This window comes from Marmota flaviventris, chromosome 15 (genome assembly GCF_047511675.1).
Source record: "Marmota flaviventris isolate mMarFla1 chromosome 15, mMarFla1.hap1, whole genome shotgun sequence".
NCBI lineage: Eukaryota > Metazoa > Chordata > Mammalia > Rodentia > Sciuridae > Marmota > Marmota flaviventris.
This window is the reverse complement of record NC_092512.1, coordinates 722,632-746,592: the sequence shown is the minus strand read 5'-3', so window position 1 is coordinate 746,592 and position 23,961 is coordinate 722,632. Positions and strand designations below refer to the sequence as shown.

The window sequence follows — 23,961 nt, the reverse complement described above, 5'->3', positions numbered from 1 at the left end:
ACCGATGCTGCCCCACCCGCCAGGAAAACGGTTAGTTTCCCAGAGCTGTTGGTCATCTGGACTCACAGCTGTGAAAATGGAGGCTAACATGTTGGACACAAGCAAGCCCTTATCATCAGAAGGCGATAACTTGCTTCTGGACTCAGACCTGTATGATGCAGACGGCTTTGACAACCCAGACCCTGGGCTGCTGTCAGAAAAGAATGGTGAGGGGGATTGGCCTTACCCCCTAGGCACCCGGCCAGAAACAGAACTCATTTGGACTAGGTTCTGGGAACACAACTCCTCTGGGCAGTAACTGATTCAACCGGGCACTTGGAGAAGGGCACTCCAGGGTGGGGCCCAAGGCCACAGGTAACAGCACTCCCTCCATTGGCCCGCAGAGCTGTGTTCCCTGGAGCAGTCGCAGGGCCTGCAGCTTTTCACCAGCACCCAGCGGTGGCAAAACGTGCCCCTGTGTACCCGCGCCCACCAGCTGTGGCTGCTCATTCGTACTGGCCTCCATAATGTTGTGGAAAAGGTGTGATTTGGCCCAGCATCTGCCACTGGTCTCTTCCCAGTCCAGCCCTTCCCCTGGGGGTCCTCTGCACCAGCTCCATTGGATCCCTCGAGTTTCCCTCTGCAGAAGAGCCCAGCCCCCACCCCTAACTGCAGATCCTGCCCATCCTGGCCCGCAGGAAAAGAGAGCTGAGCTGCGCGTTGCTCGCTTGACACATGGGCTGGAGCCACTGCGCCGCCTGGAGGTGCCAGCTGGGCTGCGATCCGTGGCACAAGACCCAGTGGGAGGACATTTCGTGGTGCTGGATGGGGCAGGTTGCCTGCACCTGCATAAAAAGGATGGCTGGGCTCAGGAGACGCTGCTGGCCCCTGTGGCACTTACTGGTCTGGTAGCTGTGCTGGGCCCTCTGGGAGCGGTGGGTCGCTTTGTAGGCTGGGGCCCCACAGGGCTGGCCATACTAAGGCCAGACCTCAGCCTGCTGTGGTTGAGCCCGCCCGAGGTGGGTAGGGTGCTAGGCCGTGAGCCCACTTGCTGCCTGCCGGTGCCCAACCTGGGGCTGCTGCTTGTGGCTGAGGTGGGCGGCAGCCTGGCTCTCTTCAAGTTCCGCTCAGGTGGTCGCCGCCTGGTGCTGCGTGGCTTACCCCTGCAGCCACCACCAGGCCTGGCGGGCACACTCAAGCGTCTGGCTCTGGGGCCAGGGTCTACCCAGCAAGACACACACTGCTTCGCAGCCTACGGCTCAGCTGTGCTCACCTTGGATCTACAAGCCTGGAATCTCAGAGATGTGCGCCAAAATCTGCACGAAACGTGAGGGGGGCTGGGGACTGGAAGACAAGGTGGTCCCCTAGAGAGAGCTGGTCATGGCAGGGGTGCAGACTGCAACACACCAGGCAGTGCTGAGTCCACGGGGCCTCCCCATTCTCTCTAATCCCCAGCACCATCTCTGACCTGGCCTACTTCGAGGAGGCAAAGGCCATGGTGACGTCTTCCCAAGACAGTACGGTGAAGGTGTGGGAGGTTAACTGGCAGATCCGCATGGTGTTCGCGGGTCACACAGGTGCGCTGCTCCCAAGATGCTCTTGTAGTGTATTCTCTCTGCACCCGGAGCTCGGCCCTCTGCCTTTGAGCTCTGAGCTGTTGGAGATTTCTGCTGGGTCTGACCAAGATTCTCTGCGTTGGCTGCATCCCGGGCCAACAGCTCCCTTCCCTCATTCCCTGGTGTGCCTGCCTGAGATCTGCGCGCTCCCGCAGGCCCGGTGACAGCAATGGTCATTCTCCCGAACACCACCCGAGTGTCTTCCGCCTCTCAGGATGGAACGTTGCGCACGTGGGACCTGCAGGCGGAGGCGCAGGTGGGAGAGGTGGCGCTGTGCTCCTGGGGCCAGGACGTGCTGTCCGCGCGCGTGAGCCGTTTGCTGGCACCTGCGGCCCGGGGCTGGCCGGTGCTCTCTCTGTGCGCGAGCAGCGTGGAGCTTTGGCGCCTGAGCGAGCTCTACTCGCCGTTGGCGCAGCTGCCCGCGCCCGTGCTCTACCTCCAGGTGGCGCCTGCGCTACCAGCGCCCGTGAACCCATCTCTGCCCGCGCGCCTCGTATGCGCTTGTGTGGATGGCTCCGTCTACCTGGTGTCAGCTGCAACAGGGAGAACAGTGAGCGCACTGCTGCTCGAGGCCGAGGACTGCGCGGTTGCGGTGGCCTACTGCCTTCCGCGCGAGGCCCTGTGGCTGCTGACGCGCACAGGACACCTGGTGCGCGCCAACGCAGCATGCTGCCCCATGAGCGTGCTGCATCGTGTGTGCCCGCCACCGCCCCCGGCGCCACAGCCCTGTTGCTTGCACTTGTACAGCCACCTCACAGACCCCGGTAGCGCGTTAGCCTGCTGGGAGATCGTGCGCCAGAACAAGGGCGATCTGCGCCGCAGCGCCATGGCCTGGGCTTGGAAGAACAAGAACCGGTGGGCGCCCGAGCCAGCGAGATCCAGACGGGAGGGGAGCGGTGACTGAGCTCCTACCAACAGGCTCCGTCACCACCCGCAGGTACCTGCCAGTGATAGGGCATACAGATGGCGCACTCTCGGTGCTTGATTGGCTCTCCTCGAAAACTGTGTTCCATACAGAGGCGCACAGCCCAGGCCCTGTTACCGCCATTGCGTCCACCTGGAACAGCATCGTTTCTTCGGGTTAGTACCTCCACTTCCTGAAGCCGGCTCGGGAGCCCCTGCCTTTCCGGGCAGCTCAGCCTTGCTCCCGCTGTCCCACAGGTGGAGATCTGACCGTGAAGATGTGGCGTGTCTTCCCCTATGCAGAGGAGAGCCTGAGCCTGCTGCGCACCTTCTCCTGCTGCCACCCAGTTGTGGTGCTTTGTGCTCTGGGTAAACGCACCACTGTAGGCTTTGAGGACCCAAATAGTGCCACCTATGGCCTGGTGCAGTTTGGCTTGGGTGAGGGCCGGCGCTGTGACCACCGGCCCCAGGATGATCCCATGGACCACATCACTGGTGAGGGGACAGAACAAAAAGGCAAAGCCTGGGCCTCCATGTTAGTCTGGTCCTGACCTAACCTTGTCTCCAGGCTTGTGCTGCTGCCCCACACTCAAGCTGTATGCCTGCTCCAGCCTGGACTGCACCATCCGCATCTGGACCTCTGAGAACCGCCTTCTGCGGTGGGCTGGGGCCCTGGGGAGGGGATTGGGGCCTGGGGTATAGCCACTGGGCTCTCCAAACCTCTGCCTCCCACCACAGCCCAATGGCTAGGGAGTGGAATGACACAGGGCCTTGCCCCTGATACTGCCTCAGTTTCCCTCTCTGAAGCAGGAGTGGTCCTCTGGGTACCCCTGCAGGCTCCTGCAGCTGGACGGTTCCCCTCAGGCCCTGGCCTTCTCCAGCAACAGTGGAGACCTGGTGCTGGCACTGGGTTCCCGTCTCTGCCTAGTCTCCCACAGGCTCTATCTGCCCACAGCCTACCTAGTTAAGGTATGCAGTGAGGTCAGGATGGGCAAAGTGGGGCTGCTGCGTGAGGACAGGCCCTGAGGATCAGGGATCCAAGCTTCTCTTGCTTGCCCAGAACCTGTGCCAGAAGGCTCCTGACGTGGTGGATGACCCTCCATTGCCACTGACCAGCCACGAGTCACTGACCTCCATCCAGATACAAAGGCTCACCAACCTGCATGGGGCATTCAGTCTCAAGTCTTCTGGCAGGTCTCAGCTGTCCTTGAGACTCCCATTTAGCCCCTGGGGTCAGGGCCTGACTGTGTGCCCCCTGCATGAGGACTCAGGACTCCTGGACTGCTCAGAGGCTGCCACATCCATCCCAGCCCTGCCATTCCCTCTCCTGGCTGGTCCTTGTCCTGCTTTCTGCCCTGTCCTACTGGACTGTATCTCACCTGTGCTTTTCCCTTTCTGCAGCCCGGCCCTGCTCTCCACCCGTCGCCAGACAGCAACACCTCAGCAGCTAGTGATGAAGGAGGTGGGGTGGATACTGACCTTCTTGCCACCCCACTGCCTAGCCCTGTCCCTGCTCAGGCTCAGGCCATTGCCCCTTGGTCCCTACGGCTGGCTTGGACACCTGTGGTTATGTGGGCAGCACATGGCTTCCAAGGAAGCAAACCTGACCTCTGACCCCCACCTCTCAGGACTTGGAGGCCATAATGGCCCGTGACCAAGACCTTCAGGAGTTGAGGCTGGGACAGGTCATCCCAGCAGCCCGGCCCCCACCCTCCTGGAAGCAGCGCCAGGAAGCCTTTGACAATTACCTACGTTTGATCTATGGCCCTGGACTATTGGTGGGTGTGAGGCCATCCTCCAGCCTCTGCCCTGACCCTGGCAAATCCTCTCACCCCAGACCTGACACTGCCACTGTTCCCACCTGTCTCAGGACATGCAGTTCAAAAGGGAGCCCCAGCAGGGGAGCATCATGACCCTCACCACAGAAAGAGAGCTCCAAGACAAGACATGTGTACCCTGTCCAGAACTGCCTCCTGCTTTGGGCAGGCTACCATCAGCAGTGAGGCCCAGACAGTACCCAAAGCCCTTCTCCACCCCCAGACCCCAGGGGCCCCAGGCCAGCGTTTTGCCCACCCCGCCCCCAAGTGATCTTGCCCATTCCACCCACCACCAGAAGGTCCACAGCAAAGTGTCCAAGGTGAAGCCTGCCTCCCCTCCCACCCCCTTCCTGACATCATGGCTGAATCCCCCTGACTCCTTGGCTGCCTCAGCTTCTTGCCTGCTCTTCCCTGAGCTGTGACTTGGGCCTCAGTCTGGATCTGCAGATGCAGCTGGAGCAGCTCAGAGAGGAGATGACCATGGCCTTGGACCCACCGTCCTCCCTCCCACAGCACAGGTGAGGTAAACTTAGCAGCTGGGATGCCACCTACTCAAGAGCAGCACTTGAGGGGCTCTAGGGGCTGTGCTCAACTCTTGAGTCTCTGTCCCATCTCCAGGTCCCACTTTGGCTGCAGAAACAGCCCAAGGATCCTCTCTCAAATCTCAAGGGCTTCTTTCCTGCCACTGTGCAGTCCCACAAGGTGAGGCTTTCTGGGTTCCCAGAGGGGCACCCCCCCTAGGGTTACTCTTCTTGTGTACCCTATCTCCCCTTTGCTGCAAACCTCTTGTGTCCAAATTGGATCTAAGGGCCATGGCCACCTGTAGCTCAGAGGCCAGCTCCAGAGTCCCCCGCCCTGCCCGCCCCCGCCTCCTTTCCTGGAGTTATGGTGTGGTGGTGTCTGTGGGCAGGAGCACCTTGTTGCCTACGAGGCCTGAGTCTGAGCCAGAGATCCCCTGCCATTGAATCTCCTGCACACCCCTCTCCTCAGTGGGAGCACTCTGTAGGTGGGTCGCCAGTGGGCTTCTCCTGCAAGACCAGAGTCCCCACCTTTCAGGGGAGCAAAGTCAAGGGGAGCTAGCCCTTCAAGATCCCATACTTGGGCTGGGGTTGTGGCTCAGTGGCAGAGTGCTTGCCTAGCATGGGTGAGGCACTGGGTTCGATCCTCAGCACCACATAAAAAACAAAATGAAAAATAAAGGTTAAATTCTTTTTTTTTCCTCAAAAATTTGTTTTGTATTTTTGTCAATGGGCCTTAATTCTATTTATTTATATGCAATGCTGAGATTTGAACCCAGGGCCTCACACATGCCAGCCAAATGCTCTACTACTGAGCCACAACTCCAACCCCAAAGTTAAATTATTATTTTTTCTTTTTTACTTATATGTGGTGCTGAGGACCGAACTCAGTACCTCACATGTGCAAGGCAAGTGCTCTGCCACTGAGCTACAGCCCCAGCTCCTCAAGGTTAAATTCTTAAAAAAATAAAATAAAATCCCACCCTTGCTCCCAGTGGGTGCCCAGGCAGGCCCAGGCCCTTGCTTAGCGCATGCTGGCTCCTATCTAGGCATGCCATTTTGTCCTTCCAGCTTTGTAGCATATTGACTCAAGTTCTCCACTGAACTCTCTCTAGTTACTTCCTTTCTGTCCTGCCCCCGACCCCCAGGCTTCCCTGTTTCAGGGTTTGAGACCAAGTGCCAAGAAGAACATGTGGGGGTTGGGGCTTTCCAAAGGCCTTCTGTCCCCCAGATTTCCCTCATCTTCCAGTTAATGTCCATGGACCACTCCTCCTTCGGCACCCCAGACTTTCCCCTCACCTGTATGTTAAGAGCATGGGCTGCCTGTCCAGTCTGATGGAGGCCTGGCAGGCAGAACTGGGCCCAGGTCTTGGGACTCTACATGATCATGGGTGTGACCCAGGGTGGTATCCCAGTTGGGGTGGCTTCAAGTTCTCAGCCACCCTGCTGTGCTCTGCCTCCAGTACTGCCCACGACCCATCAGCTTCCCCGGCTGTGTGCCCAACTCCGTGGCACTTCAGCAGATGTGGCCGTCCACAGAGATCAGCTGTCTTAGACCCCTGACCACGCTCGCCTCCTATACTGAGAACAGACTCAAGGCAAGAGGCAGAGCTGGGGGGCTCAGGGAGGGCTCCACTGTCCCCACCGTCTGCCAGATGCCCCCTCTTGTGCCCTCTCCTCTATAGCCAGATGCAAGCCTGGATGACCTATGGCTACAGCGCCACAGGTGGTCCAAGTGGCACAGTAGGCTGATGCAGTGGCTTCATGGGAAGTCTGAGGAGGAAGAGGAAGAAGAGGAGGAGGAGGAGAAGGAACTGAAAATAGACTGGATCTCAGCTTCTCTGAGTTCACCCAGGATGTATTCTGACCAACAGTTAGATTACTGGGAGGCAGAGGCTGGGGTATGCATCCCAGGCTGCCACAGGCAGGGTGGGCTCCGTGCCCAAAACCCAGAGAAGTGGGACTGAAGTTGCTGTCACTTCCCCTAGAGCGCCATGGACTTGATTGGCGAGTCCCAGAGCTTCCATGAGGCCCCCAGGACCAAAATCTACTTTGGCTCCCAGTACCACCAGGGGCATTCACTCTGGGAAGAGCGCTATGGGCATCTGCCCAGGTTCCTGCACTCTTTCGTCATCCAGAACTGGTTCAAAAAGCTGTTCCCCATCTTCACCCTGGAGGTGTGGGGGGGCCTGGGAAGCTGGGAAACGTAGTCTGGGATGGGGTGTGGGGAGAAAGCAGGAGCCTGCCTGAATGTGAAATAGGGAGCAGGGTCTCAGCATACCGTTCTGTAGGCCTACCCTGAGATGGGCACAGTGGAGGGCCTGGCCTCCATGTTGGTGGACCTGCTGGCAGAGGCCATCTGGGAAGACCGTGTGCATATCCTAAATGCACTGCTGAGACTGCTGCCTGATGTGAGCAGTGACCTCCACAGTCGGCTGCAGAGCAACCTCTTGCACTTGCTCAACTTGGACAACCCCCCCAGCCTCCAGGTGAGTTCCTTGACACCCTCCACCCCCACCGTGTTTCTCCCACCAACCATTGTCCCCACCTGTGCACAGGACCACATTCAGAAGCAGTTTGTGATGCTGGCACTGCAGCTGCTGCTGGCCTGCTCCCTGGATTCCCGTGATGTGGTGCTAGAGCTCATGTCCTACTTCCTCTACTCTCCAGCTTCCGACCGGTAAGTGACACTCCTGACCCATCCTCCCTACCAGCTGGGGAGGCTGGAATAAGCCACATGCATTTGTCCTAGGCCAGAGCTCAAGAAGCTGCTGAATGGTCTGGGCCTTCGGGACCCAGAGGGCTTCCTGTTCAAGGAGATGATGACCTGGGTCCAGGGCTCCAAGCTTAATTCCAAGGCCAAGCTGCGCTTATACTGCTGCCAGAAGCTGGAGGGCATGATCCAGCAGCTGAAGGTCTGGTGCACATGGCCTAGCTGGGCTTCTCCAGAGGCAGCCCTGGGGTCCCCTGGGCTACAGGGATGCCTGCTTTGGCGTCCTGCTCAGGGGTGGGGCACCCGGTCCCTGGGGCTGGGAATCAGGCAAAAGGGAATTTCAGTAGCCAAGGAGCAAGGATGCTTCTTAGACTGGCCACTTCCTCTACAGATGGAAACTTTACAGCCATCTACAGCTCAGTTGTCAATGGTGCTGCCCAAAGGCTCTGATACCTGGCCGCCTTCCTTTCCTCCCAGGGAGGACCAGTCACAGGCTTCAGCAGTCTCAGGGGCTCCTTCGAGCATCTTCTGGCCGCAAGCCTCTCAGGCGCTCCTCCATGTCCTGGAGCCTCCCTTGCTTGTGGTGTCCCCCACAGAATCTAAAGCTGGATCCCCAGAGCCCCAGGCTCACTTTTACACTGGGCAGACCAGGCGGTCGCTCTCAGAGACGCTGAAGAGCTTCTGCTCGGTGCCTGAGCCCTCCATGCCCACTGCACCACATGGCCTGCCACAGCCGCTGGAAAACACCGACTGGTCGAAATGGCAGATGCTGGACCTGGGCTACGTCGATGCACTCAACCACTTCTGCGAGCAGCATCAAGTACAGCAGCAGAGTTTGATCCAGAAGGAAACCGAACAGCCACCCTGCTCTGCATCCCTGCGCCCTCCTGTGCCTAACACTGTGGTGGCGCCACCCAGGGATCAAGGGTGAGTGCAGCGAGGGGGGCCCCCTGGCCGGCATGGGCAGCTGAGCATTGTCTGTCTGACCTGACTCCTTCTCCCAGGCACTACCCCATACTTAGACTGCAGGAAGCCAAGGCTCGGAGCTCTGGGATGAGAATGAAGGGTGAGTGGGCTCAAGGGTGGAGACTGGTCCCTGGTCCCACACCCTTTCCTCATCCCAGCCTTGGCTGGTGGTCTCATTGGCCTGCCTGCCTGCCCCCAGGCCGTGTGATGTCACATCTCAGCACCCACTGTGCCCGTTCACTGGACCGTTCCATCCGGGTGCTAAAGCTGCCCCTGCCGAGAGTGGAGCTGCAGCCCTTCCCCCCAGGCTGGCCCGCACCCCCTCGTGCCCTGCCCCCGTTGCTCCTGCAGCCCACCCTGCAGCGCTACTTTCTGCCCGAAGATGCGGATCCTGACAGCTACAGCTGACCTGGCAGGCACGGTGGGTCCTGTGTCTCAATCCCGCCAAGTTGAATTGCAACAACACTTGTGTCTTCTATGTTCCCTGGCATAGGCCTGCATCTAGAATAAAGTCCAGAGGCTTTGGCAAGACGACAGATGCCACCTCTGTCTCTCCAGGGCTTGGGGGTGGGCAGGAAGGCATGGCAGTAGTCTGAATTCGCTGGTGATGGGTGGCATGTGACGTCAAGTATTGGGGGTCTCTGGGATGGGACAACATCTGGGGTATGGTCATGGGGTGGAGCAGCACTCCTGGTGGGATGAGCCTGTCAACCTGGAAAGGAGGTCCATAGTGCTGGTCAAATACTGGATGTTAAGATGGGTGATTGACATTAGAGACGATTCCCTGGGTCATATCCCTGACCAGATATGAAGGGGACTTTCCAAGTGGGTACATCTGTGTGTGGGGAGGAGTCTGCATGTTTGAACAGCAGTCTGCGGGGACCTGGTTTTCCTCACTTGTATTCTGGGAGAATACATCTGGGCTTTTACCTGGGAAGTAACAAGGCAGCAGCACCCTTTGGATCCTTCCACATAGAAGTCCTAGAAAATGGACATTGACCTATGGGGCACAGGATCTCAGAGTCACCCACATCCTTCAAAGCTAGCTTGGCAGGTCACTGACAGGACCACTGAGGGTCTCCACACACATTAGCTGTTTGCACTGTTTTGTTTTTTAATATTTTAATTGTAGTTGGATACAATACCTTTATTTTATTTACTTATTTTTATGTGGTGCTGGGATTGAACCCAGGGCCTCGCACATGCTAGGCTGCCGCGGACTGGCTGGGCACAAAATAACCGAGCCGCCACACGGCCTTGTAGGTTCAAACAGCAACCTTTATTTCCGAACTCTCACCGGCCCTCTACACACACTTCCTGGAACTGCCTCCACGGGCTCCGCACGCCAATTCTCTCAGAACCCCGTGAGAACTCAATGGGAACTCCAAAGTAGCGGGCTCCCTCCCGAAGCAGCAGGATCTGCCCTAATCCTGGAGCAGGGTCACCTTTCAACCATTCCCTCTGGCAAAAATGCCAGGCGTAATTCTGACTAAACTGTGGCTCTCAACACTAGGCGAGCACTCTACGGCTGAGCCACAACCCCAGCCCTGTTTGCACTGTTTGAGAAGTTCCCTTAGCTTTTTACATCCTTCCATAGTGATTTCCTTTCCTGTAAATTCTCAGCTTCCAACCTTAGACCTGTCTTCTTAATGGCTTTACGGTTAGAACTGGTCTTCCATCCCTTACCCATAACCCCCAAGCCTGCAAGCCTGCAGGGCTTTTGCTATGAGACTGTGAAGTAGCACCTCTTCCCTAGGTCAGGCAGGCTGAGAGGTTCCAGGAATGAAGAATCGGAAGATTTTTTTTTTTTTAACAAAGAGTAAATATTTTAATTTTTTAAGTATTCTCAATTTCATAATATTTTAAATAATCACACTAACCAGATACATTCCCCTTGTACCATATCAGTATTAACTTTAAGTATTCACATCCATAATTAACATAATTAGGAAATTTAGCAAAGATGGTAAACATCTACATGAATGTTCTCATACTTGTGGCAATTTAGTCTCTAAAATAAGTTAGGCTGGATTTACATAAAAGCTGAATTTGGTGCCTCTTTCAAATTTATCCTTGAAAAAACAAATAGTCCTGGTGAGCAGCAGGTTATACAGGGTGCCAGGCAAATCCTACCAGAAACTGGGAGCTGCTATTCCATACTACAAAATGCAGGAGAAGCAGCAGAGTGAACATGTTGGGGGCTGCTATTCTGACTGTCCAGGCACCAGAATCACCCTGAGCCAGTGCCACCCATCCCAGCTCTGGACACAGCAGTACTCTGGTGCTCACTAGGAAGCCAGCACCTGGAAGATTGCTTTTTTCATAAAAGAGTTGTGCACACTAAAACAAGAACTCCCAAGGCTATGGTGGACTCCCTCTACTAGAGTTTCACATTTTAAATGATAAAAACAAGAAATGCTTTTTAAATACAAGTGTGAGAAAGTAGGGAAAATTTAAACATCAAGAATCATAAGAATATATATAGTAGTACTGAATATAAATTTTATTTTTTTTTATTTTTTATTTTTTAGTTGTAGATTGGCCCAATACCTTTATTTGACTTACTTTTACGTAGTGCTGAGGAGCCAATCGAGTGTCTCACATGTGCAAGCACTCTACCATTGAGCTACAACCTCAGCCCCCAAAATTGTTTTAAAACATTTAAATACACCATTAAGACATGACAGGCAGGCAGCATAGGGAGGAGATATCTACAATACTGACACTAAAAACAGTTCAGAACACATAAGAGACAAGGATCCTACAAATCAATGTGATATGAAATAGAAAACAGGAATTTCACAAAAGAAGTCAAGCAAGTTCAGATCGCAGAAACCTAACACTGTCGTCACTGCAGCCCCTTTAGGAGCATGGGTCTCCCCAAGCCTTCGGATGTGCTGCCGCTTCCTGTTGCCACTTACGTCCTATCTCGGTGCTGAACGCGTCACTGTGTCTACGCCTCCAACAAACGCCCTAAGGCTGCCTCCTTAGGCCTCATGCCACGGCCCCGGGTTCCCTGGTGGCCCTCCGCACCGGGCTCCAGGACCGCGGAGGCAGCCTGCAGGACTCGGCAGGCCTTCGTTCCAGGCGGACCCGGAGCCACACTCCCCTGACCAGACTCGGTCCCACCCCTGTGCAAGCCCTGACACCCTCGAGGTCCCAGGAGAACAGGCAGGTCCAGGTTTAGCTCGGCCTGAGCGGAACTTCAGGGCAAACCGCACGCCCTCGGCGCCGCGCGACCCACAATGCCCTGCGCCTACCTGGCCCCGCCCCCTGCCCCGCGGCCTCAGATTGGCCGCGCGACTTCCGCTTCCCTGGTGGGCGGTGCTGCGGCCCCGGCCGGGGGCTGAGTTCCCGGTCGCCATGCGGGAGGGCAGAGCCAGCCCAGGTGCGTCCAGCGGCAACGTGCGGGGAAGGTGGGAGGCCGGCCCCGAAGCCGAGGCGGCGAAGCTGCTGCCCTTCCTGGCGCCTGGCGCGCGGGCGGACCTGCAGGCCGCAGCAGTGCAGCACGTGCTGGCGCTGACCGGCGCGGAGTCGGGCCGCCAGCTGCTGGCTGGGCAGCAGGCGCTGCTGCAGGCGCTGAGTGAGCTGGCGGCGGCTCCGGCCCCTGCCCCAGCCCGCGACGCCGCCCGCGCGCTTGTGAACTTGGCTGCTGACCCCAGCCTGCACGAGCCGCTTCTGGCCGCCGACCCCGGGCTGCCGGCTCGTCTGTTGGGTCGTGCGTTGGACCCACAGTGGCCCTGGGCGGAAGAGGCGGCTGCCACGCTAGCCAACCTCAGTCGCGAGCCTGCGCCGTGTGCCGCGCTGATGGCGGCACTGGCAGCAGTCGAGCCAGGGCAGTCGAGCTTGGAGCGGTTGGTGTGTGCACTCTGCACGCGCGGCTACAACGCGCACGCGCCCCTACATTACCTGGGGCCGTTGCTCTCCAACCTTAGCCAGCGGCCTGCCGCACGTGCCTTCCTGCTGGACCCTGACAGGTGAAGCCTAGACTTCGCGCGGGTGGGGAGCGGGTGGAAGTGAGCAGGGATGGCAACTACAGGCCTCTTCCAATAGGTGCGTGGTCCAGCGGCTGCTGCCCCTTATCCAGCGTTCAGACTCCTCAGTGCGCAGGGGAGGGGTGGTAGGGACTCTGCGGAATTGCTGCTTTGAGCACCGTGAGTTGAAGGGCGGGGGGAGGTTTGGGTGTTTCTGGGGTGGGCACTGGACTCTGGGTCCTCTACGAACCGACCTTATTATTATTATTATTAGTTGTAAATTGACACAGTATTTTTTCATGTATTTATTTTTTTGTGGTGCTGAGGATCAAAACCAGTGCCTCACACCTGTGAGGCAAGCGCTCTACCACTGAGCTACAGTCCCAGGCCCCCGACCTTATTCTTGTCCCCACCCCAGGACACCATGAGTGGTTGCTTGGGCCTGAAGTCGACATTCTTCCCTTCTTGCTACTGCCTCTGGCTGGGCCTGAGGATTTCTCGGAGGAAGAGATGAACCGTGAGTGGCTTGGATTGATGGTGCCTAAGGGTTGGCCAGGCAGGAAGGAAGTCAACCCCAGGAGAGGGACAAGAAAGTGCCCAGACCCCTTCTGAAACTTTCCAGGAAACAGTTGCTGAGCACAGATGAGGCTCACCCAGGTAGAGCCAGGTCTAACTGCCCAGTCAAGGCACCCAGTGCCTCCCACACTCACCCCCAGGGTTGCCTGTTGACCTGCAGTACCTCCCGCCAGAGAAGCAGCGTGAACCTGATGCTGATATCCGCAAGATGCTCATTGAAGCCATCATGCTGGTGAGCAGGGGTGTGCTATGTTAATGCCACCGTTCTACACACACATAGGAGCACACTGACATATGAGTAACCTCTTCAATATCCCCAGCTGACAGCCACTGCACCTGGGCGGCAGCAGGTGCGGGACCAGGGAACCTACCTGATCCTTCGAGAGCTGCATAGCTGGGAACCAGAGCCTGATGTGCGGTTGGCTTGTGAAAAGCTCATCCAGGTGGGTGCAAGGTTGGAAAGGCTGAGGAATGGGAGCCCACAGCTGTCCAGCTGTTCTACTCACCTGCCTCTTCTCCTGGCAGGTGCTAATTGGAGATGAGCCAGAATGTGGCATGGAAAACCTGCTGGAGGTGCAGGTGCCTGAGGATGTGGAACGACAGCTGCAGCAGCTGGACCGGGAGCAGCAGCAGCTGGCCCAAGAGTCAAGGGTGGAAGGGACTGCACCTACCTGAGGTCCCTTCAGCATGGCAGTCCAGAGCCACCTTTGCCAGACCTGCTAGACCAGACCTGCCTACAGACCTTCAGATCCCCTGTGCCCGCTGAGAAGCAGAGCTATACTTAGGCTAGAGTGAATGCTCAGTAAATGTTGGGGGGTTGAGGACACTTCCCAACCCTATGTCTCCTGTTGATACCAATAAGAATAAAGGTTGAGCCAAAGCCCACCAGGCCCTGTGCCACAGCTGCCTTCACATGAGGCAGATAGGTGGGCCAGTGGAGCCATGAGGAACCTGTTCTCAGGCAAAGTGGTGGACTTGACAGAAAGCATTGCACATCCTGAAGAGCATCCTCTATAAAGTCTGGGCATGGGCAGGTTCAGAGGTTCAAATAGAGCCTCCTGCTGTCAGCCCCATCCCCTGGGGCCCTTGGCCTGCTCTGCCTGAGACCTGGCCTCAGAGGACTGACCCAGCCACACCTGGATCCTGGGATCTTCCTAGGACTATGCCCCTGGGCCTGTCTTTGGAGCACTTGCTGGGTACTACTTTCTCTTGGGATCTCCATCTCTGCATGATCTATGCCCCAGGGTCCTCTGCGCCTGGTCAGCTCTTCCAGTCCCAGGTCAATCTGGTGTTCTCTCCTAGCTCTCTCACTAGGCCTGCTCTCCTGGTCAGCTTCCCTGAGCTTCAGCTGCCTTCAAGACATCGGGACGCTGCTCCCAGACCCTTTGCCTACCTCTGCAGAGAGCCTTCCCAGTGTGCCTGCAGTCTTGTCCCATTCACGCCTCTCTTCCCACCACCATCTACCCCTGCCCTCACGCACATGGGCCTGGCATGCTTTTTTATCCTAGTTTCATATGTGTTCCCCTTGCCCCCAAGTTTGGAGCAGTTATAGTGGCTTTCACCCCACTTTGTTTCCTTCCTGGGCCTCATGCCCCCTGCGTGGGACTCTTGAGTGCTGTTCCCTCTTCACCAGTGAAGAGACCCTGATGAGGGAGCTTAGCTTCCGGAAGCTTGCAGGCCCCGTTCCACCTCACCAGAACCCTAAACTGCACTGCCTCATGTTCTCTGACATGGCTGGGTGCTTCATTAGGTGACACTGGTTTCCCTTTCCAGGGTGCCCTCTAGCCTGCCCCCATTAAAGCCTAGCAATCTAGGCAAGTGTGATAGATGTGCTGCTTTTTCCCTGAGAGACCAGAAAGTGGTGGCAGAGCCTCCACCAGGGAGGCAGCTGGAAGCCATTTCTTTTTCCCTGCATTAAGACAGCAGCACTCCCAGCTCCACAGAATAAACATTTTTATCTGCCCATACCCACCCACCCACCCACCCTCAGTTGATCATGTAGTGCCCAGGAATGTTCCTGACAGCATAGGTAGAGCATAGAGACAGTGACTGGCTCCCTGCTTTGGTGCACCGGAGCCCCAGCCCTGCAGAACCTGCTTCTTGTCTGAGCGCCAGGCCCAAGGCGCTCTCCTCCCAGGTGTGCTGCTGCTGTTGCCGCCTTGGGTAGGTTGAGTCTGCACCATGCTCTGCATCCTCCTGGGGCGCTAGGAGCTGTGAACCCGCTAGCTTCTCTGAAACTGACAGCAGTGGAGTCAGATGGAGTGTAGAGGACTATCTGCTTCCCAACTCCACCCCCCAGACCATGCCCCACCTGATGTGGTACCCACTACCGAGCGGAAGAGTGTGTGCACAGCAGGAAGCATCCAGCCGTGTGCAGCTACCTGCTGCAGATCCAGGCGTGCACGTGGGCGCAGATGGAGCAGTCCCCGGATAAGGTCCCGGCACTCTGCAGGCAAAAACTCAGCTGTGGCCTGCAGCCGCCCCACCAGCTGTCTCCCAGCACCCCTGGTCCATGCCCACCACCACCAGTAATGGAGACCACTTAGAGAGGTCAACCCATTTCAGTCCTGGCAAAAGTCTGAGAAAGTCCATGTGTCACTGAAGGGGAGACGAGCAAAGAGAGGCAAGATGGTGTTCCTGGGGCTAGTTCTGAGCTCACACCAGCTTGGTGGAGCTACTGCCTTTCCTGGTGCCCAGCCCTCCCCCAGCCCACCTTCCCCATCATGCACTTCCAAATGAGGTGGAAGATGAGTCCAGATCATTCTCCATTGCACTGGTTGACCCTTCCTGGCGCACTGGTCTTTGCTTTTTCTCTGGGCCTGAACTGGGGTTTTGGTGTGTGTGTGTGTGGGGGGGGCGCATGAGGTAGGGGTGTTCACCTGGAGACAGGCCAGGCTGGAAGATAGGTCCACGGCGCATGAGGTGCAGCATGCGGTGAGGCTGGCTCTCTTTGAATGGCAGCTTCCCAGTCACCATGGCGTAGAGGATGATACCTCTGGAGACAAAGGCTCCTCTAGGTGGTGCTCCTTCCCAGCCCTCCCATAGGTCCTTATGCAGAGGGTGCCTGTGGGGTGGCACTTACAGGCTCCATAGGTCGGCCTGTTCGCCATTGTACTTCTTGCTCATGAGGATCTCTGGGGCTGTGTAGGCCACAGAGCCACAGAAGGTGCTCAGCAGTGAATTCTTGAGGCTTGAGTGGTTAGCAAAGCCAAAATCTGCATGGGGCATACAGGCGGAGCCGCACAGTGGTTGAAAGACAGGTCAGGGACCCATGGGTCAGAAGGGTATGGGTCTGCGCTGACATCTTGGGGAAGGCAGGGGCACCGAGTGGGTGAATTAGGGTGAGGCTGAGCAGAAGGCATTTATGGGATTAGGCCAGTGGGTTTGGGCTGCAGTGAGAGAGCTAAAGGTCAGGACTAGGTCATAGTTGAATGTAGGGCCTGCCTGAGACTGGCAGAAGTTGAAGTTCGTAGTGAAGGAGTGGAGCAGGCTTGGGGGCAGTGCCTGGCTCACCTGTCAGCTTTAAGAAGCCCTGGTCATCCAGGAGTATGTTCTCACATTTCAGGTCCCTGCAGGGAAAAGGAAGGTGGGGCTGGGCCTGGGCTCAAGGGGACTCAAGGTGGGCAGGATAGCCAGGTGGCACCCTTACCGGTGCACAATGCCAGCGTTGTGGCAATGGGCTACAGCGCTGACCAACTGCCAGAATAGCCTTCGGGCTTCCTCTTCCTCCAGCCCTGGGCAGTGTCGGTAGTCTGACACAGCATTGATATGTTCCAGCAGGTCACCTCGGGCAGCCAACTCCAGCACCAGGTAGAAGCGCTGACTGTTCTGATAGGTCTCATACAGCTGTACCTGCCAGACCCCCACCACCATTACCCTGAGGAGGGGTTGGGCCAAGGACGTCCAGGGACTGTGGAGTGTACTGGATCTGGGGTTTGGAATGGGGTTGGGCTTTAAGCCTAAAGACTTAAAGGTCAAAAGTTGGGGAGGTGGACAGGCCATGCTGGGCAGCAGGTATGGTAAGGCCTGGCCTTGAGGATGGGGAGAATAGGACAGGCTATGTCAAGACTACTGCCCACCACGTTCTGGTGCTTATAGGTAGCATTGAGTGATGAGATCTCACGGGGCAGGAACTTTTGAGAGAATTCCACAGGGGCCTCAGCCATGGAGACGATCTTGATAGCTACCTGTGGGAGGTAGTAGATGGTTGTGGCAGGACAGGCTCACTGTCCTTGATACACGTTGCTGAACTTCTCAGAGGCGTAGTTGGGTAAACAGTGTCTGTGGACAGTGCTGACCTCCCTGTCCTTTTCCTGGGCACTTATGTGTCCAAGGTTTGGTAACAGGGAGTGGTCATGGGAAATCCCAGAAGAAACAGGAACTGGGGGGGGGGCATTTTGGAGGGAACTGGGGTTTCTAGAAGGTGCCTGAGTTGGTTCAGGAAACAGGGGACTGTTGTGGGGGGCAGAAGGTACCCCAAGGAGCCCACAGGAAGGAGACAGGCCTGCCTCACCATGGTGTGGTGCTTGCCCCGCAAGTCAGAGGACAGCTTGGGGTTGTGCTGCATGCGCTCCTGTGTGGCATAGGCCAGGTAGACCTTGGAGAATGCTCCAGAGCCAATCCTCTTGGAGGAGAGCAAGTAGCCATTGTCCATGCATTCTCGCACCTGTTCTATGAAGGTTCTGTGGTCCAACCTGAGCCTACCACTGCCCTTCATGGAGGGCAGGGTGCTACCAAAGGGAGCGTGGCAGTCCAGCTCACTGCCAGTTTCAGTCACAGGGTGGGACAAGCTGTGTCAGAGGGCAAAGGCTGGGGCAGCAGGGCACTGAGAAGGAGCTGCACCCCTCGAGGCAGCAACCAAGTTTCTGGAGACTTGCTGGAGGTGGGAGGTTAACACACCTATAGACTGGGTGGGGAGCACAGGCTCTGGGAAGCTGGGGACACATTCTAGAATGGACGATTCTAGAACTGTACCTTCATTGTGCCCCAAAGCATGTGTCGTCTCAGAACCTTCCCCCTGTGAGAATGGCTTGTTGAATCAGCCGGTCCTGCCACTCTGTTGGGGTGGGGAGAACCCACTTCAAGGGCTAGAGCCAGGGTGAGGCCTCTGTGAGCCACTCTGAATGTGTTGGCCACTGAAGACCTTTACAGAAACTGGGGACTCTGGGGGCAAAGGCAGGAGGGCCAACCTTCCAAGGATACGGGAAGGGGAAAAGGGTGGAACGTGTGCCGACTGCTGTTTCAGCTGTGACTCCTCCTCGAGGGGATTCCCAACACCCCCTGTGGCTGCACCAGAAGAGGGATGGGTTGGGAGAGCAGATGAGGACTGCTGCAGGAAGCCCCCCAGCTGGAGCTCTCTGTAAGCTGACCACACATCCCTAGGGCAAGCTGCCCTGGGCCTGGGCCCTCCGAGACCATCAACTCCAGCAGATAGGGGCCAACATCTCTCCCTTCTTCTGGCCCCCAGAGTCCTTTGAGCATTGGTACTGTCAGGAGGAGCAGTAACTGACACAACTGAGTGCCTGCTTGCCAAGTGCCGCTCTAGACAGTGATGTTAGCTGCCCCACCCAGAGGACACTCTAAGGTACCCATTCCACAGGAGGCAGCTCACAGCCAGGATTGTAAAGCTGAATAAAACTAAACAATACGTCTTCACACAGGATGAAATTGAGACCCAGCAGTGGCAGAGCCCAAGCCCAAATGTCAGAACTTTCTCAGCTGTGAGCCAGATAGTCTGGTGCAGCAGGCAGTGGGCAGCCTAGGAGTTTCCACAAGGGCCTGATGTGTGGTATAGGCCCAGTGAGTCTGGGGGCTGGCATCATTCCTGCACTGAGATGGATGGGTGAATGTGGTGAGCACGTAGTAGAGGCCTTGGAATAGGCTAGCCTGGGCTGATCAGACACATTTTCTCATCCCTATTGGATCATGAGCCTCTTCTTCTTCCTCTTCCTCTTCCTCCTCCCTTCCTACCCCCTCTTTTTTCTTTGGATTGAACCCAGGGGTGTTTTACCAATGAGCTACATTCCCCAGTCATTTTTATTTTGAGACAGTTCTTGTTAAGTTGCTGAGGCTGGCCTTGAACCTCTGATCCTCCTGCCTCAGCTTCCCAAGTGGCTAGGATCACAGGCCCATGCCACTACATGCAGCCCATTAGATTTTTTGTTTGTTTTTGGTATCAAGGATTGAACCCAGTGTGGGTTTAACCACTGTGCAACATCCCCAGCCTTTTTTTGGTACTGGGGATTGAACTCAGGGGCACTCAACCCCTGAGCCACATCCCCAGCCCTATTTTGTATTTTATTTAGACACAGGGACTCACTGAGTTGCTTAGCATCTCGCTTTTGCTGAGGCCGGCTTTAACTTGTGATTCTTGGGGCTGGGGATGTGGCTCAAGCTGTAGCGTGCTCCCCTGACATGCGTGCGGCCCGGGTTCGATCCTCAGCACCACATACAAACAAAGATGTTGTGTCCGCCGAGAACTAAAAAATAAATATTAAAAAATTCTCTCTCTCTCACTCTCTCTTTAAAAAAAAAAAAAATTAACTTGTGATTCTTCTGCCTCAGCCTCGCAAGCCGCTGTGATTACGGGTGTGCACACTATGCCCAGCAATTCCCGGCCTTTTTTATATTTTATTTAGAGACAGGATCTCCCTAAGTTGTTGAGGCTGGCTTTGAATTCATGATCCTTTTTCAGCCTCTTGAGCTGCTGGGATTACAGGTATGCACTGCCGGGCCTATGTAATTCTTAACCACAAGGCTCAAGATTCATGCTTGATATTCCCACCTTGTCTGACAAAGTGCCTGGAATATAGAAAATGTGGATATACTACCTGGCCTATGGCTGATCTGGAGTTTAGAAAAAGACAACTCCTGAGAATTTAATGTGGGTTGGTTACCCAGGAATTAGAAGGGCTGGGGCACATGAGAAGTCAGGTGAAGGTGGATAGCCTCAAGAACTGCTGCTCTTGGGCCTGGGAATATAGCTTAGTTGGTAGAGTGCTTGACTTTCATGCTACAAGGCCCTGGGTTCAATCCCCAGCACCACATTAAGGAATCCCCAAACAAAATAAAGCATGTTGCATTCCTTACTACAAAAACACTCAGCGCCCCTCCAGGGGAACTGGGTTCCCAAAATAACCACACAAGAGACAGGGATACCTTTTCCTTTGGGGGTCCTGTGACTGCTCCTCTGACCTTAAGGGTGCACAGAAAGAGTGAGAGCCAGCACGTGCTGACCCTTTTATTGGGGGGAAGCCATTCAAATGAGGCAAGGGGTCAGGCGTCAGGGGTTTAGTCTAGCTTCCTGATGTCTGCTGTCAGCAGGCACGTGCTGACCCTTTTATTGGGGGGAAGCCATTCAAATGAGGCAAGGGGTCAGGCGTCAGGGGTTTAGTCTAGCTTCCTGATGTCTGCTGTCAGCAGGTCGACTGACATCGAGGAAGGCCACACCCAAAGGCAGAGCAAGAGAAGGGGCACACAGAGGGCATTTCCATGGAACATTCTATCCCAAACAGGGCAAAGGGGTAATATCACAAAGGAACAGGTGAGAGTGATTCAACCCCTGGGGCTGCAGGAAGGCTCGCCTACACCTCAAGACACGTTCTGCTACTTCAAGGATGGGGCAATATTGAGGTCTCTACAAAAATGACTGACGGAGCCTCTTCTGATCACGGGAAGGAGAATGCCGGTCATTCACAGTCATTCACAACAACAACAACAACAACAAAACCTGTGCTTCTAGAGCTGGAGGCTAAAGGGAAAATTGCATGGCCCCAGCCAGGAGCCCATACATCCTCGCTGCACCCCTTCCCTCACCTTCCTGGCTTTCACCTGTGCCAGAACCCAACTGGAAGCCAACAAGTGTTAAGCTGAGTAGTGACAGGCAAGATCCAGAATAGTCATCAGCTCTGTCCACCCTCTTTGCAAAGTCTTATTTATCCTTCTGTTTGTCTGCACCCTTATAAACCCATCAACATCATTACCTGCTGGGCTTTGTGCTTAATAATGTAATGCATGCTGGGCAGTTTGTGTGCTTGGGAAGGGGAGTGACCACTATAAATGGGAGGAGTACAAGGCCAGTGGGGCATGTTGGACTTTGGCCTTGGAGCAGAGCACTACAGGCTTTAAGCAGGGCAGTGAGTCCAGGCATGAACTTGGAGAAGCTCTGTTCCTGGGCAAGTTCCCTGATTAGTTCTCCTGCCAGCTGGGAGTCATCTCCCAGCAATGTCTTTTTTTTTTTTCCCAAATACTTATTTTTTAGTTGGACACAATATCTTTATTTTTATGTGGTGCTGAGGATCGAACCCAGGGCCCCCACGTGCTGTGCTAGGTGCTAGGTGAGCCCTCTAATGCTGAGCCACAATCCCAGCCCCTCCTAGCAGTGTCTTGAACCAGGCCCCCATATGTCTATCATCTAACTCTCTTGACCATCTACGTCCTGTCCCACTCTCTTGGATTCCATCCCCACAGAAACAGGTGAAATTAATCTTGCTGGGGGTTAAGAACGTTTTGTCCCTACTTTGCCTCCTCGAACCCTTAGCCCACTGCCCTCCCAGGACCCCACCCAACCTGCGGTTTGATTTCCACATCTAACCACTCTGACAGGCTTGGAATCGGTCAGTTTGCTGCTTCCTTTTTCTCAAATGGCTCTCTTCCTGTGCTTCCAGAACACCACACACTGCTTTCTTTGAGCTGTGAACTTATCCAGGTGATTTTGGCCTCCCGGTCTTTGCAGTAGGGAGTCCTGGGCGTTCCTGTCACCTGGGGCGGGGAGCGGTTTGGGTCCTTCCCACCTTTGCTCTAAGTTCCCAGCCGCTCACGCCTCTTCATAGCCCTTCTCCTGCGCTGTAATTGGCTTTATTAATCATTCACTTGTCTATTTGTGCTTAATAATGTAATATATGCTGGGCAGTTTGTGTGCTTGGGAAGGGGAGAGGTGACCACTATAAGTGGGAGGAGTTTATTTTATTTGCCTCTTTTCAGATTTAGAAGTTCCTAGGGCAGGGACCTGACTATTTTGATTTGCATGGTCTGTTGGTAACTGGACTGTGCACCTCTGATGGGCATGCGTGTGTTTGCGTTCGCTGAGGGGTCCGCAACCTAGGTCTCTGGGGCGTCTGTTGGATGTTCTCTGTGAGCGAGAGCCCGACAATGCCCAGTGTGTTTCTGGACAGGTACGTGTTTGTGTGAACCTGTGGGCTCTGTGCACATCTGGATGCAATGACACACCGACCTGCGCCCTCAGGATGTGCGGGGTGAAGGGGACACCTAGCGCCGGGCCCGCAGGTGTCCCAGCCTCCTCGCCACGCTCGCGCCCAACAGTCAGGTGCGACCATCACGCGGCGCCCAGGGGCGGGGCCCAGCGCGAGGCGGAGTCTGCGCACGACTCGCGCTTGGGGGCCAGGCGCGGGGTAGAGCGTGAGGGACGTACCTCCGGCCAATGAGCGCAGAGACTGCGTGGAGGTGGGGCCAGGCTGTCGCGCGCAGGGACGCGGTTGGTCGGAGGGCTGCGGGGCGGGGCTAGGCGCACGACTCCGCTGACTCCAGGCCGAGGCCGGGCTGGAGGGCGGTGTCCAGGTGCCGGCGTCTGGGCTGTGGCTCCTCCTCAGGTAAAGGGCAGGCGGGAGTGCCTTCGGCGACGCTGAGGAAGCGCCCCTTCGGGTGTCTGAGCTGGAGAGCCTGGAGGTTGTCCCTTCTGCTGGGCAGAGCGCCAAGTCGAGTTGGGGCGCCACCCCAAGGTCAGCGACGAGCGCCGGGAGGTCCTGTTCTTCTCGGGCCGGGGCTCAGGTGCACCCTACGGCCCCGCGGGACGGGCTTGGCCGCGTCGCTACCGGAAGAGACCTGGGAGCTTGCGACTCAATTCCTCCTTGGTCTGCTTCTTGGGAGGCGCGCGAGTTCCCTCCCGGAACTCGCTGGCCCCGGTGCCTGCCCCTCCTGGGGAGCCTCTCTCACCGGCCCGGGTGCCTGCCCCTGCGGGGGAACTTAACTCGTTGGTCTCTGCCTGCCCTTGTGGGGAGCACGGTGGCCTTCGGCCCTTGTCCCTACTTTCTGGGGTGGTCCATGTTTCTGTGGCCTACTGAGGGGTCTTTCAGAGGAGGTGTCCTTTCCTTTTATGCCTCTGAAGCTAAGCCTAAACCCTAGTGTTCCCAGTGCATTGGGGCCATAGTCTTTTAGTGTTCGATGATTTAGAGGCCATCTAGAGCAGGGAAGTGATTTGTCCAGAGTCAGGAGTGTCTACTAGTCTTACAGTGTAGGTCACAAAGCTGAAAGGGCTGTGGGAAGTCCAGCAACGAAGCCAAGGCTAGAGCTAGGTGATGCTTAGCTAGAACCGGCCCAGGGGATTTTGGGTTCCTATTTTCCTGCAGTGTCAGGACAGCCGCAGTGCAGGACTCATTTCTGCACATCTTACAGAGGTCCCCATTGCCAGCTCAGGCTAGAGATTGGGCAGAGCCATAAACGCTAGTGCAATGAGGTCAGCATCAGGGGGTGAAGGAAGGAGGGCCTGGCAAGGAGAGCAGCCCAGCCCGGGGATGTGAACTGGAGCAGCTGTTGGGGTGATGGGCAGCTTAGAGGAGCTAGTCCAGGAGGCAGAGACCACTTTGGAAGGAGATGGTGGGGTGGTAGAAGTGGAGGACGTGTGTGTGTGAGAGATGGAGGACCAGGGGCTGGTGGTATTGATTTCTGAACCAGATAGCTGAGTGGTGACAACGCAGGAAAGAAGCAGATGGGGTAGCAGTTGTGGGAGGTCAGGGGTGAAGATGGTGGGTTGAGCCTTAGAGCTGTTGGGCTTGAGTGGCCATGGCCATCTGGAGGAGACCCTTAGTAGGCATATGGTCCTTGGTGAGGTGAAGTTGGGTTCCCCTCTGGGAATCATTGGTTGTGGGTATTTCATGGGCATGT

General features: G+C 56.2%; 4 protein-coding genes across 10 annotated transcripts in view; 3 read left to right on the top strand and 1 right to left on the bottom strand.

Moving 5' to 3' along the window:
* Window positions 1-4: 4 nt before the first annotated feature.
* Wdr97 (WD repeat domain 97) lies at window positions 5-9,041 on the top strand. The gene is given in 25 exon segments (XM_071602052.1): window positions 5-206; window positions 384-520; window positions 678-1,306; window positions 1,435-1,556; window positions 1,751-2,450; window positions 2,533-2,675; window positions 2,757-2,993; window positions 3,067-3,157; window positions 3,335-3,467; window positions 3,559-3,960; window positions 4,127-4,276; window positions 4,369-4,434; window positions 4,437-4,603; window positions 4,605-4,635; window positions 4,709-4,815; window positions 4,921-5,017; window positions 6,297-6,431; window positions 6,519-6,734; window positions 6,822-7,010; window positions 7,125-7,322; window positions 7,392-7,513; window positions 7,586-7,748; window positions 7,938-8,473; window positions 8,551-8,612; window positions 8,712-9,041. Coding segments are annotated over 25 exon segments (5,244 nt in total). The 3' UTR covers window positions 8,921-9,041.
* A 2,834-nt stretch (window positions 9,042-11,875) lies between these two features.
* On the top strand, window positions 11,876-13,947 carry Hgh1 (HGH1 homolog). The gene is made up of 6 exons (XM_027948415.3): window positions 11,876-12,489; window positions 12,566-12,666; window positions 12,905-13,003; window positions 13,203-13,294; window positions 13,383-13,505; window positions 13,588-13,947. The coding sequence occupies exons 1-6, from the start codon at window positions 11,876-11,878 to the stop codon at window positions 13,735-13,737; spliced, it is 1,179 nt and encodes a 392-aa protein (XP_027804216.3). The 3' UTR covers window positions 13,738-13,947.
* A 1,101-nt stretch (window positions 13,948-15,048) lies between these two features.
* On the bottom strand, window positions 15,049-17,779 carry LOC114102939 (testis-specific serine/threonine-protein kinase 5-like). The gene is made up of 8 exons (XM_027948428.3): window positions 17,576-17,779; window positions 17,142-17,249; window positions 16,712-16,914; window positions 16,576-16,631; window positions 16,145-16,277; window positions 15,942-16,057; window positions 15,386-15,508; window positions 15,049-15,293 (listed from the first exon to the last, which is right to left on the bottom strand). Exons 1-8 carry the CDS (start codon window positions 17,777-17,779, stop codon window positions 15,049-15,051), a joined length of 1,188 nt encoding a protein of 395 aa, XP_027804229.3.
* Window positions 17,780-21,750: 3,971 nt separating this feature from the next.
* The window catches only part of Mroh1 (maestro heat like repeat family member 1), a 74,336-nt gene continuing 72,125 nt past the window's right edge, over window positions 21,751-23,961 (top strand). For 5 of the 7 annotated variants that reach the window (XM_027951453.3, XM_027951426.3, XM_071602051.1 and 2 more), the window contains exon 1: window positions 22,587-22,799. The gene's annotated coding sequence lies outside the window, so the exon portion shown is untranslated. Of the gene's footprint in view, window positions 21,770-22,586; window positions 22,800-23,961 lie in introns of those variants that run through there. The other 2 variants (XM_027951444.3, XM_027951435.3) reach the window with 2 other exon arrangements.

Coding starts and splice junctions, on each gene's coding strand:
- Hgh1 (XM_027948415.3), top strand. CDS start 11,876: ATGCGGGAGGGCAGAGCCAGCCCAGGTGCGTCCAGCGGCAACGTGCGG. Junction 12,490..12,565: donor TTCCTGCTGGACCCTGACAG/GTGAAGCCTAGA, acceptor CTCTTCCAATAG/GTGCGTGGTCCAGCGGCTGC. Junction 12,667..12,904: donor GAATTGCTGCTTTGAGCACC/GTGAGTTGAAGG, acceptor TCCCCACCCCAG/GACACCATGAGTGGTTGCTT.
- LOC114102939 (XM_027948428.3), bottom strand. CDS start 17,779: ATGAAGGGCAGTGGTAGGCTCAGGTTGGACCACAGAACCTTCATAGAA. Junction 16,278..16,575: donor GGGCTTCTTAAAGCTGACAG/GTGAGCCAGGCA, acceptor TGCCCCATGCAG/ATTTTGGCTTTGCTAACCAC. Junction 15,509..15,941: donor CCAGCCTGGCCTGTCTCCAG/GTGAACACCCCT, acceptor TTTTGCCTGCAG/AGTGCCGGGACCTTATCCGG.